Source organism: Dasypus novemcinctus, chromosome 19 (genome assembly GCF_030445035.2).
Source record: "Dasypus novemcinctus isolate mDasNov1 chromosome 19, mDasNov1.1.hap2, whole genome shotgun sequence".
In the NCBI taxonomy this organism is placed as follows: Eukaryota; Metazoa; Chordata; class Mammalia; order Cingulata; family Dasypodidae; genus Dasypus; species Dasypus novemcinctus.
The window spans coordinates 3,362,859-3,376,901 of record NC_080691.1 but is presented as its reverse complement, the minus strand read 5'-3'; the positions used below and the strand labels follow the sequence as shown (position 1 = coordinate 3,376,901).

Genomic DNA, 14,043 nt, shown 5'->3' with positions numbered 1-14,043 from the left:
ATGAGAACCACTGCTTGTTGTTACCCATGTACTAATAAAAAGAGAGACTGCAGAATTGTCTATATTCTAAATGGTTTGAAATCTGTTTTCAAAGTGACTGAATATTATGTTCAAAAATAATCCAATTAATATAAATTCCCAAAAAATGATATAAATTCTATATGGAAAAGGATATAAGTAATGTTTCTACTACTTTGTCCTGAAGCCACAGCATAGCACTTGGAGGAGAATGCTTATTTCAGCACAGCCCTGAGTGTTGGTAATTGAAATTCAAGAAAGACATTAAATTGTGGTCAAGGAGACAGCGCAAGATGGTGTCTGAGTGAGTGCACCTCATTTCTCCTGCAAAGAAGCAGCTGACTAGGGTTGGAGTCCTGCTGGACCAGGTTGTTTCAGGTGCTTGCAGGACATGAGGTGTCTGGATGTCGATTTAGTGAGACGGTAACAGAGGAGATTCTTGCAAGAGTGAACTTTGGCAGCAACAAGAAAATAGAGTAAGAAGGACAAAGTGACAAAAAGAAGACATAACACACACAAACAACAACTAATTAATCCCCAAGATTAGACAAAGAAGCTCAGGAACTGATTAAACCCGTCAAGATAAAATGATGACCAGACAGCAACAAAAAATACAAATCAAACCAATAAACAGAAAAACATGGCTGAATCCAATGAACAAACTAAAACCAGGAAGGGGAGCAGAACATCAGACGAGTAATTAAAGATCTCAAAACATATATTAGAGACCAACTTAATGAAGTAAAGGAAGATATTAACAATATGAAGAAAACACTTAGAGAGGAAATTGCAGACATGTGCAAGAAGATAACAGATACGATGGGAATGAACACCACAGTTCAAGAAATCAAAAATACACTTGCAGCAAATAGCAGCAGATTAGAAGAGGCAGAGGAGAGAATTAGTGATGTGGAAGACAGTACATCTGAAATCAAACAGATAGTAGAATTGATCGATGTAAAGATAGAAAATATCCAGCTCGGACTTAGGGACCTGAATGATAATGCAAAATGCACAAACATATGTATTATAGGCATCCCAAAAGGAGAAGAGAAGGGAAAGGGGACAGAAGGGCTGTTGGAGAAAATAATGGCTGAAAACTTCCCAAATCTACTCAGAGAGATGGATGTACATGTCCAGGAAGCAGAACGCACCCCAAACACCATAAATCGCAAAAAGCCCACCCCAAGACATATACTTATCAAATTATCCAATGTTCAAGACATAGAGAAAATTCTAAAAGCAGCAAGAGAAAAGAAAACCATCACCTAAAAGGGACACTCCATAACATTAAGTGCTGATTTCTCATCTGAAACAATGGAAGAAAGAAGGCAGTGGTATGATATATTCAAGGTACTAAAAGAAAAGAATTTCCAAACAAGAATACTCTACCCATCTAAACGAGCATTCAAAAATGATGGAGAGTACAAAATATTCACAGATAAACAGAAATTGAAAGAATATGCCAAGAAGAAAGCTACCCTTCAATAAATACTAAAGGGAGTTCTGCAGGAAGAAAGGAAAAAACAGGAGAGGCAGAGTTGGAGGAGAGTGTAAGAGCAACAAAAAAGACAAAAAGAGAAGGAAAAAAACAAACAAAATATGTCAAACCCAAGTCCAATCAAAACATGGCTAACACAAATAAATCCTGGAAAGTAATAACACTGTCAATGGATTAAACTTACCTATCAAAAGATTCAGACTGGAAGATTGGATAAGGGAATATGACCCATCTATATGCTGTCTACAAGAAACACATCTTAGACCCAAGAACTCATGGGGGCTGAAATTTAATGGTCAGAAAAAAATTTTACAAGCAAACAATAACAAAAAAAAGGCAGGAGTAGCTATATTAATAACAGACAAAATAGACTTTAAATGCAAAACAATTGTGAGAGAGAAAGAAGGATACTACATATTAATGAAAGGGAAAATCTCCTAGGAAGAACGAACAATCATAAATATTTATGTTCCTAAAAGGAAGCCTCCAAATACGTGAGGCAAACACTGGAAAAACTAAGTGAAAGAATAGATGCCTCTATAATTATAGTGGCATATTTTAATACACCACTATCAACTTTGGACAGAACATCTCAAAAGAGAATCACTAAGGAAACAAAAACTTTGAACAGTATATTAGAGGAGCTGGATCTAATAGACATATACAGATCATTACACTTGAATACAGCAGGATATACATTTTTTTCAAGTGGCCATGGATCATTCGCCAAGAAGGACCATATGCTAGGCCACAAAGAAAGCCTCAATGAATTCAGAAAGATCAAAATCATACAAAATAATATCTCTGACTACAGTGGAGTGAAGCTGGAAATCTGAAAGGGCCAGAGGGCCAGATTTGACACCAAGATATGGAAATTAAACAGCACACTCTTAGAAAAACAGTGGGTCAAAGAGGAAATCTGAAAAGAAATTAGTAACTACCTTGAAACTAATGAAAATGATAACACAACATACCAAAACTTATGGGATGCAGCAAAAGCAGTACTGAGAGGGAAATTTATAGCCATAAATTCATACATCAAAAAAGAAGAGCAAAAATTGAAAAACTAACTGCACAATTGGAGGAATTAGTAAAAAAACAACAAAGTAACCCCACAGAAAGAAGAAAGAAATAAAAGATAAGAGCAGAACTAAATGAAATAGAAAATAAGAAAGCACTTGAAAAGATAAACAAGACCAAGAGCTGGTTCTTTGAGAAGATCAATAAAAGTAACAAACCCTTAGCGACACTAACAAAGAAAAAAAGAGAGAAGATGCAAATACAGAAAATAAGAAATGAGAAAGGAGATATCACCACTGACCCCACAGAAATAAAGACTATCATAAGAGGATACTTTGAAAAACTATATTCCAACAAAAATGACAATTCAGAGGAAATGGACAAATTCCTAGAAACACATAAGCAGCCTATATTGATGAAAGAAGAAATTGATGATCTCAACAAACCAATCACAAGTAAAGAGATAGAATCAGTCATTAAAAACCTCCCACCTAAGAAGAGCCCAGGGCCAGATGGCTTCACAGGTGAATTCTCCAAAACATTCCAGAAAAAACTAACACCAATCCTGCTGAAACTCTTTCAAAAAATTGAAACAGAAGGAACACTACCTAACTTATTCTATGATGCCAACATTACCCTAGTACTAAAGCCAAACAAAGACATGACAAGAAAGCAAAATTACAGACCAATTTCTCTAATGAACCTAGAGGCAAAAATCCTCAACCAAATAACTGCTAACCGTATTAAACCACACATTAAACAAATTATACACCATGACCAAGTGGGATTCATTCCGGGTATGCAAGGATGGTTCAACATAAGAAAATCAATCAATGTAAAACACCATATAAACAGATTGAAGGAAAAAAAATAACATGATTATGTCTATAGATGCAAAAAAAGCATTTGACAAAATACAGCACCATTTCTTGATAAAAACACTGCAAAAGATTGGAATACAAGACAATTTTTTGAACATGATAAAGAGTATATATGAAAAACCCACCACCAACATCGTTTACAATGGTGAAATCCAGAAATCCTTCACTCTAAGATCAGGAACAAGACAAGGATGCCCAATCTCACCTCTTCTATATAACATTGTCTTAGAAGTACTTGCTAGAAGACTGGGGCAAGAACCAGATATAAAAGGCATTCAAATTGGAAAGGAAGAAGTCAAAATTTCATTATTTGCAGATGACATGATCCTATACAGAGAAAACCGTGAGAGGTCTACAAAAAAGACTCTAGAACTGATAAATGAGTTTAATAAAGTTGCAGGTTATAACATCAATGTGCAAAAATCAGTAGCATTTCTGTACACCAATAATAAGCTGAGGAGAAAATCAAGAAACAAATATCATTTACAACAGTCAATAAAAAAACCAAATACCTAGGAATAAATTTAACTAAAGATGTAAAAAAGATATACACAGAGAACTACACAAGACTGTTCAAGGAAGTCAAAGAAGACCTAAATAAATGAATAATATTCCCTCTTCATGATTAGGAAGTCTAAATATTATTAAGATGATTATCCTACGAAACTGATCTACATATTCAAGGCAATCCACCAATAAAAATCAACAAGCATTCTTTAAGGAACTAGGAAAACTACGTATGAAATTTATTTGGAAAGGAAAAAGGCCCTGAATAGCCAAAGACATATTGAAAAAGAAAAATGAAATTGGAGGAATCACACTAACTGACTTCAAAACATATTACAAAAAAGCTACAGCAGTGAAAACAGCATGATATTGGCATAAGGAGAGAAACACAGACCAATGAAAATGAATTGAGAGTTCTGATATAGATTCTCATGAATACAGTCATATAATATTTGATAAAGCTACCAAACCTTCTCAACTGAGAGAGAATGGCCTATTCCACAAATAGTGCCTAGAGAACTGGATTTCCATATGGAAAAGAATGAAAGAGGATTACCATCTCACACGTTAAACAAAAATCAACTCAAGATGGATCAAAGACCTAAATATAAGAGCCAAGACCATAAAGACTTTGGAAAGCAGAGTAGGGAAGAATATACAAGACCTTGTAATAGGAAATGTCTTTATGAACTTCACACCAAAAGCACGAGCAGCAAAAGAAGAAATAGATAAATGGGACTTCCTCAAAATTAAAGCCTTCTGCACCTCAAAGGAGTTTGTCAAGAAAGTGAAACGAGAGCCTACACAATGGGAGAAAACATTTGGTAACCATATATCTGATAGGAGACTTATAACTTGCATGTATAAAGAACTCCTATATCTTGAAAATAAAAAGATAAACAACCCATTTAAAAAATGGGAAAAAGATTTAAACAGACCTTCTCCAAAGAACAAATACAAATGGCTAAAAAGAACATGAAAAAATGCTCTAAATCTCTAGCTATCAGGGAAATACAAATCAAAACTACATGAGATACCATCTTACTCCTATAACTTTGGCAGCTATGAAAAAAACAGAAAACTACAAATGCTGGAGATGATGTGGAGGAATAGGAACACTCATCCACTGCTGGTGGGAATGCAAAAGGATCCAACCATTCTGGAGGACAGTTTGGTGGTTTCTCAAAAAATTAACAATAGATTTCCCATATAAACCAGCAATTCCACTGCTGGGTATATACCCAGCAGAACTGAAAACAAGGACACAAACCGATATATGCCCACCAATGTTCATAGCAGCATTGTTCACTATTGCCAAAAGTTGGAATCAACCCAAATGCCCATCAACAGATGAACTGATAAATATAATGTGATACATATATACAATGGAATACTACTCGGCTTTAAGAACAAATACACTACAAACACACGTGATAACATGGATGAATCTTGAGAACCTTATGCTGAGTGAAGCAACCCAGGTATTGAAAGACAAATACTACATGACCTCAATGATACGAAATAAGTAAACTGAGCTGCCTCAGAGAGCTAGAGACTGAATGATAGGCTTAGAGGAAATCAGAGGATAGAGGAAGGATGTAAGCTGACACCGACATGGGTGAAATCTATGATAAACTCGAGTAAGTATTTGTACAAGGAAGGGTTAAATGGGGGCATAGGATTACCTTTTGGTGTGGCTTTGAGGGCTTGAGCAGAGCTAGGGATGAGAGGGTGGGTAATATTGCCCAAGAAATTGGGGGGAGGGTGGGGCAACATATGAATATAGGCAATTTTCAGGTATTTGGTTGAGAGTATAATGCTGAGAAAACCTTTTCAAAAATATAATAAGGAAAGTTACCAGTTTAAGATGCTTAAAGTGGATAATCTGATGCAGGACAGGCTCATAGGGAATATGTCAATGCTTGTTTTGCCAGAGTGGGTTATATCATTGGATATAGACCCATATATTAAGAGTGAAGGTATATCCATATCCTGGGGAGGACTGATACCATCAAATAGAAGGAACTGTATCTCTTAAGAGAAATGGTGGCTCCCAGGGCATTAGGGCAGTTGAGCATGTCAAGCCCTCAACACTGTTGCAACTATCTCTGAACATGGCCCTTCAAACAATGAAGATTGACTGTCACTGTGCACCCTAAGCGGAGGGGGAAAGAGGTATTGAACAGATGGAACCACTGTAACTGTGTGGGCAATAGAAGTGTTTCTCAAGAGTATGCAAGGATGGATATAAGACATGTAAAATTACACCAGAAATATACAGGCGCTCATAGGCTAAAATGTAAATCATAATGTAAAACATAAGATAACTAAAAATTTAGAAAATAGTATAGTCTACAATATAAACCGCAATGTAAACACAAATGTTACCTTGTTTGAAAGCTATTGTCTCAATATCTGTACATCAGTTTCAGTAAATATAGTACAAATATGTAAAAAGATTATTGCTGTGGAAGGGAAAAGGTTTTATGTTGGATATGTGGGAGTACTGTATATTGTATATATGGATTACTGTGATCTAAAACTCGTTAAGATAAGCTTAATAATTAGAAAAAAGAAAAGAAAAAGGTAGGATGTAGAATTTTTCCAAATTAATATGTATTCTACATCTAACATTTAAACTCATCACTATATTCCCTTTTACTATTAAGGGAACCTAGCAATATATTGGGCTTCACTTTTCAGGAAGTTTTGGATCACAGAGATTCAACAATGGCAGCGGAGGAATACTGGTGTGGGATGTTATTGACAGGGTGGCAGGGAGTTCTACAGGGCATATATCGAGGGTACATAAAAATGTTTGGATATTTTCATAGTGGAAACTATTAAAAACAACTGAGGAAGTGCTGAGTTCCTAGCCAGGGAAGCTCTATCACAGTCCCTAAAGGAACAGTAACAATTCCGCAAGTGCAACGACAAAGACCAAAAAAGAAAGAAGGTCCAACAATGAGCCCCTGAAACTAATGACTATACTTGTGAGCCTATACATATGAAATAAGAACAAGGCCTAGAGCAGCAGTGTGCCTAAGAGTTACCTCCTGAGAGCCTCCATGTTGCTCAAATGTGGCCAGTCTCCAAGCCAAACTCAGCATGTAAATGCATTGCCTTCCCCCCAGCATGGGACATGAGTCCCGGGGATGAGACTCCCTGGCACAGAGGGATTACTACCAAGTACCAGCTGATGATGTAACTAGAAAATGACCTTGAATAAAAGGTTCAACTGGGACCAGCAGAATATCTCAATCTACATATAATACCCCGAGTTAAAAATGCTTTTTGACCTGAATCAAGGGGGAAATGGAAAGGATGAATGAGTTTATATGGCTATGAGTCTCCAATAAAGAGCCGAGAGGTTATTAGAGGGGTTGCCCTTATGCACACCTCAGCAGAATCCCAGAGACAGATAAAGTAGATACAACACCAGGTATTGGTTCTTCTGAGGGCTACAGAGACCCACAGGTTCTATGGTCATGACAGATGGAGTTCAGAGCCATGTCAGTTGGCCCTTCTTTGGAGTTTGTGTTTCTGTGTGATGGAGCTGGACTCAGATGTGATCTTTGTTCACAAGCCTTTCCTGTTACTTTACCAGAATTGTAGTTGGTGCTGGGGTTTAATATATACCCAGGGGATCTGAATGTATGGATTGACCATATGATAGCCAGGCCCTGAGCCTCAACAGACTTCAGCTCCTACACTCTGCTTTATTGGACTTACCCCACTCAGCTGACATGGAGTTGAAGAAGGTCAACCACCACACCACTGAGACAAGAGTACCTACAACTGAAAGCAGGAGGTTTGCATCCAGCATCCATGTGGAATCTAAGCCCCCTCTTGATATAGATGTGGAGTGGACACAACCAATCCAAGGTCCACAGGATGGAGGAATAGAATATGGATTACAGTGGACTTACTGATACTGTATTCATGAACTATTGTGATTAGTAATCGAAGAAAATTTGGCTTTGGTGTGGAAAAAGTGGCCATGGTGGCTGCTGGGTGTGGGGAAAAGGAGGAAGAGGTGAGATGTGGATGTGTTTTCAGGTGTGGAGTTGTCCTGGGTGGTGCTGCAGGGACAATTACCGGACATTGTAGGTCATCCTGTGGCCCACTGGAAGGAACGTACAAGAGTGTGGGCTATGATGTGGACCATTGATCATGAGGTGCAACGATGCTCAGAGATGTATTCAGCAAATGCAATGAATGTCTCATGATGATCGAGGAGAATGTTGCTATGGGGAGAAGAGTGGAGAGAGGGGGGTATATGGGAACCTCATATTTTTTAATGTAATATTAAAAAAAATGAATAAAGACAAAAAAATACACCATATAAAAAGACTTAAGGAAAAAACTCACATGATTATATCTATAGATGCAGAAAAAGCATTTGACAAAATACAGCACCATTTCTTGATAAAAACACTGCAAAAGATTGGAATACAAGACAATTTTTTGAACATGATAAAGAGTATATATGAAAAACCCACAGACAACATCGTTTACAATTATGAAATCCTAAAATCCTTCCCTATAAGATCAGGAACAAGACAAGGATGCCCACTCTCACCTCTTCTATATAACATTGTCTTAGAAGTACTTGCTTGAGCACTGGGGCAAGAACCAGATAAAAAGGCATTCAAATTTGAAAGGAAGAAGTCAAAATTTCATTATTTGCAGATGACATGATCCTATACATAGAAAACTGAGAGAGGTCTACAGCAAAGACTCTAGAACGCATAAATGAGTTTAGTAAAGTCGCAAGTTATGAGATCAATGTGCAAAAATCAGTAGCATTTCTGTACACCAATAATGAGCAAGCTCAGAAGGAAATCAAGAAACAAATACCATTTACAATAGTCAATTAAAAAATCAAATACCTAGGAATAAATTTAACTGAAGACGTAAAAGACTTATACACAGAGAACTACACAAGACTGTTCAAGGAAATCAAAGAAGACCTAAATAACTGGAAGAATATTCCTTGTTGATGGATAGGAAGAATAATATTATTAAGATGTCTATCCTACCAAAACTGATTTACACATTCAATGCAATCCCAATAAAAATCAACACAGCATTCTTTAAGGAAATAGAAAAACTAACTATGAAATTTATTTGGAAAGGAAAAAGGTCCCAATTAGCCAAAGACATATTGAAAAAGAAAAATACGAAATTGGAGGAATCACACTACCTGACTTCAAAACATACTACAAAGCTCCAGTAGTGAAAACAGCATGGTATTGGCACAAGGAGAGACACACAGACCAATGGAACCAAATTGAGAGTTCTGATATAGATCCTCATATATAGAGTGATATAATATTCAATAAAGCCACTAAACCCTCTCAACTGGGAGAGAATGGTCTATTCAACAAATGTTGCCTGGAGAACTGGATATCCATATGTAAAAGGATGAAAGAGGATTACCATCTCACACCTTATACAAAAATCAATTCAAGATGGATCAAAGATCTAAATATAAGAGCCAAGACCATAAAGACTTTGGAAAGCAGTGTAGGGAAGCATATACAAGACCTTGTAATAGGAAATGTCTTCATGTACTTCATACCCAAAGCACAAGCAGTAAAAGAACAAATAGATAAATGGGATTTCCTCAAAATTAAAGCCTTCTGCACCTCAAAGGAGTTTGTCAAGAAAGTGAAAAGAGAGCCTACACAATGGGAGAAAATATTTGGTAACCATATATCTGATAGGAGCCTTATAACCTACATATATAAAGAACTCCTATATCTTGAAAATGAAAAGACAAACAACCCATTTAAAAAATGGGATAAAGATTTAAACAGACACTTCTCCAAAGAAGAAATACAAATGGGTAAAAAGCACATGAAAAAAAATGCTCCAGATCTCTACCTAGCAGGGAAATGCAAATCAAAACTACAATGAAATATCATCTTACTCCCATAAGATTGGCAGCTATGAAAAAAACAGAAGACTACAAATGCTTGAGAGGATGTGGAGGAACAGAAACACTCATCCACTGCTGGTGGGAATGCAGAAGGAACCAGCCATTCTGGAGGACAGTTGGGAGGTTTCTCAAAAAACTAGCTATAGATTTGCCATATGACCCAGCAATTCTCCTCCTGGGTATATACCCAGTAGAAGTGAAAACAAGGACACAAACCAATATATGCACACTAATGTTCATAGCGTTACCTTTGGGTGGGGCTATGTGGGTTTGAGGGGCACTAGGGGTGGGAGGATGGGTAATATTGCCCAAGAAATTGGGGGGAGGGTGGGGCAATATACGAACATAGGAGATTGTCAGGTATTTGGTTGAGAGTATAATGCTGAGAAAACTTTTTCAAAAATATAATAAGGAAGGTTACCTGTTTAAAATACTTAAAGGAGATAATCTGATGCCGGACAGGCTCCTAGGGAATATGTGAATGTTCAATTTGCCATCGTGGGTTATAGCATTGGATAGAGACCCATATAATGACAGTGAAGGCATATCCACATCCTGGGGATGACTGATGCTCTCAAATAGAGAGAATTGTATCTCTCAAGAGAAATGGTGGCTCCCAATGCATTAGGGCAGTTGAGCATGTCAAGCCCTCAACACTGTTGCAACTATCTCTGAACAAGGCCCTTCAAGCAATGAAGACTGACTGTCACTGTGCGCCCTAAGTGGAGGGGGAAAGTGGTATTGAAGAAATGGAATCAATGTAACTGTGTGGGCAATACAAGCGTTCCACAAGAGTACGCAAGGATGGATATGACATGTTAAATTACACCAAAAATATATAGGGGCTGATAGGGTAAAATGTAAATCATAATGTAAAACATAAGGTAACTAAAAACTTAGAAAATGTGTAGTCTCCAATATAAACCACAATGTAAACACAAATGTTACCTTGTTTGAAAGCTATTGTCTCAATATCTGTACATCAGTTTCAGTAAATATAGTATGAATATGTAAAAAGATTATTGCTGTGGAAGGGAAAAGGATTTTATGTTGGATATGTGGGAGTACTGTGTATTATATATATGAATCACTGTGATCTAAAACTTTTGTGAAGATAAGCTTAATAATTAGAAAAAAGAAAAGAAAAAGATAGGACTTAGACATCGAGGAAAAGATGGAAGTAGTTGCCTTGCTAATTTGCATACAGGGCAACACTTATTGCAGTGATGGAAGGCAAAACATCAAAAACAAAGCTTTTGCATTTTTAAATTTTTTGATACCCCAATTTATTTTTACTTTAATTTTTCTAAATTAATATGTATTCTCTCTCTAACATTTAAACTCATCACTATATTCCATTTTACTATTAATGGAACCTGGCAATATATTGGGCTTCACTTTTGAAGAAGTTTTGGATCACAGAGAGGTTCAACAATGGCAGGGGAGGAATACTGGTGTGGAATGTTATTGATAGGGGACACATGGGTGGCAAGGAGTTTTACAGGGCATATATCCAGGGTACATAAAAATGTTTGGATATTTTCATAGTGGATACAATTAAAAACAACTGTGGGAGTGTTGAGTTTCTAGCCAGAGGAGTTCTATCACAGTCCCTAAAGGAACACCAACAATCTCCCAAGTGCAACAGCAAAGACCAAAAAAGAATGAAGGTCCAACAATAAGCCCTTGATACTAATGACTACGCTTGTGAGCCTGAGCACCTGAAATAAGAACAAGGCCTAGAGCTGCAGGGTGCCTAACAGTTGCCTTCTGAGAGCCTCTGTGTTACTCAAATGTGGCCAGTCTCCAAGCCAAACTCAGCATGTAAATGCGTTGCCTTCCCCCCAGTGTGGGACATGACTCCGGGGGATGAGCCTCCCTGGCACAGAGGGATTACTATTAAGTACCAGCTGATGATGTAACTAGAAAATGACCTTGAATAAAGGGTCAACTCAGACCAGCAGAATATCTCAATTTACATATAATACCAGGAGTTAAAATTGCTTTTTGACCTGAATCAAGGGAGAAATGGAAAGGACAAATGAGTTTATATGGCTATGAGTCTCCAAAAAGAGCCCAAAGGTTATCAGAGGGTTTGCCCTTATGCACACCTCAGCAGAGTCCCAGAGACAGATAAAGTAGATACAACTCCAGGTATTGGTTCTTCGGAGTGCTACAGAGACCCACAAGTTCAATGGTCATGGCAGATGGAGTTCAGTGCCATGTCAGTTGGCCCTTCTTTGGAGTTTGTGTTTCTGTGTGATGGAGCTGGACTCAGATGTGATCTTTGTTCACATGCCTCTCCTGTTACTTTTACCGGAACTGTAGTTGGTGCTGGGGTTTAATGTATACCAGGGGACCTGAATCTCTGGACTGACCATGTGATAGCCAGGCCCTGGGCCTCAACAGAGTTCAGCTCCTACAGTCTGGTTTACTGGACTTACCCCACTCAGCTAACATGGAGGTGAAGAAGGTCAACCACTACACCTGGGAGCCAAGAGTGCCTACAACTGAAAGCAGGAGGATTGCATCCAGCATCCATGTGGAATCTAAGCCCCCTCTTGATAGAGATATGGAGTGGACACAACCATTCCAACATCCAAAGAATGGAGAAATAGAGTATGGATTAGAGTGGACTTACTGATATTCTATTCATGAACTACTGTGATTAGTAATCGAAGAAAATGTGGCATTGGTGGGGAGAAAGTGACCATGGTGGCTGCTGGGGTAGGGAGTGTGAGGAAGAGATGAGATAAGGGTGCATTTTCAGGACTGGAGTTGTCCTGGGTAGTGCTGCAGGGACAGTTACCGGACATTGTATATCCTCCTATGGCCCACTGGGTGGAATGTGGGAGAGTGTGGGCTATGATGTGGACCACTGACCATGAGGTGCAGTGGTGCTCAGAGATGTACTCACCAAATGCAATGAATGTCTCATGATGGAGGAGATCGTTATGGGGGGAGGAGTGGGGTGAGGGGGGTAGGAGGGATATGGGGACCTCATATTTTTTTAATGTAATATTAAAAAAAGAAAGACAAAAAAAATTGTGGTCATGAAGATTAAATTCTATTGGGTTGAACTCCATGTAAATAAAAAAATGAAGAAACAAATTCATTTAGGGATTGTTTGCACAATATAAATATTAAAATTATAAAATATAAAAATATAATGTAAGAAAGATTATACAATTTGGAGAAGCTGATATAGATACCTGAACTAAAAAATGAAAGATGATTTATGATGAATATATAGGTAGATTAGATAGATGTTAGACAGAAAAAAGCTAGGTATAGGTGGTACATAAAGTTTGAGAGTCTCACCTACTGAGACCAGGTTACTGATATTCTCCAGCATCACTTCTCTGAACAGCTTTCTTTGGGTTGTGTCTAACAGGTTCCACTCTTCCTGGGTGAAGTCTACAGTCACATCCTTGAAGGTCACTAACGCCTTTAAAAAAATCACAGAAATTTGTGTTCACACAGGGCTATCCTTACCAATGTCTTGAGTGAGATGTAGAAAATAACAGCACTAAAGAAGCAGAAACTGTGTATATAATACTCGAAAGGTGTTGGGGTTCCAGTAACATCATTATCAATGCTGAACTTTCATCTGCCTCTCAGATGCACTCTCAGAAACATACACACTCTGAACCCACAATACCCCATTGTAAAAGAAAATCAAATGACATAGGGTGTGACATACACCTGGAAATATCCCACTAAATTTGTAATTATGCCTCTTTCTGCTAATTATTGTTTTCTTTGAGCATTAATCAATCAATATTTGTTTTAGCAAATTTTAAGTAAATGTACAGATATAAGGCAAGCAATATCCATTATATACATATCATTTTGAAAAATGGGTATGTTTAGGTTACTCCCCTATATAGATGAGCTCACTTTCCTCTCATTTATAAAATCATTTGAGAATATGTTGTGCATTTTGGCAAATGTAAGTTCATGTATCAAGTGCTTTCTATCTAAATTCAATTCACAGGTCTATTATTCATTAAAATGGCAGGGAACCCTTGAAAACATAATCAGAATTCTGCAAAACTGAATAGGATTCAAATCAGTAAGTCCTGCTTTCCTTAGTGCTACATAGCTCAGGTATTCATTGTAATGCATAAATACAGATGGTTCAGTGTCACAAGCCAGGGACTCCTGAGAGA

At 37.5% G+C, this 14,043-nt stretch overlaps 1 protein-coding gene and 1 pseudogene across 10 annotated transcripts in view; both read right to left on the bottom strand.

The window, feature by feature from the left end:
* LOC101446355 (rho-associated protein kinase 2-like) overlaps nt 1-14,043 on the bottom strand; it is a 342,498-nt pseudogene that overhangs the window by 242,410 nt on the left and 86,045 nt on the right.
* Nucleotides 1-14,043, bottom strand: part of LOC101444258 (zinc finger protein 596-like) — a 94,672-nt gene that overhangs the window by 65,894 nt on the left and 14,735 nt on the right. For all 10 annotated transcript variants that reach the window (XR_011646455.1, XR_011646456.1, XM_071209709.1 and 7 more), the window contains one exon: nt 13,193-13,319. Coding sequence is in view for 8 of the 10 variants with exons in the window: in XM_071209709.1 (XP_071065810.1) it covers nt 13,193-13,319 (127 nt within the window). In the remaining 2 variants the exon portion in view is untranslated. The remainder of the gene's footprint in view (nt 1-13,192; nt 13,320-14,043) is intronic.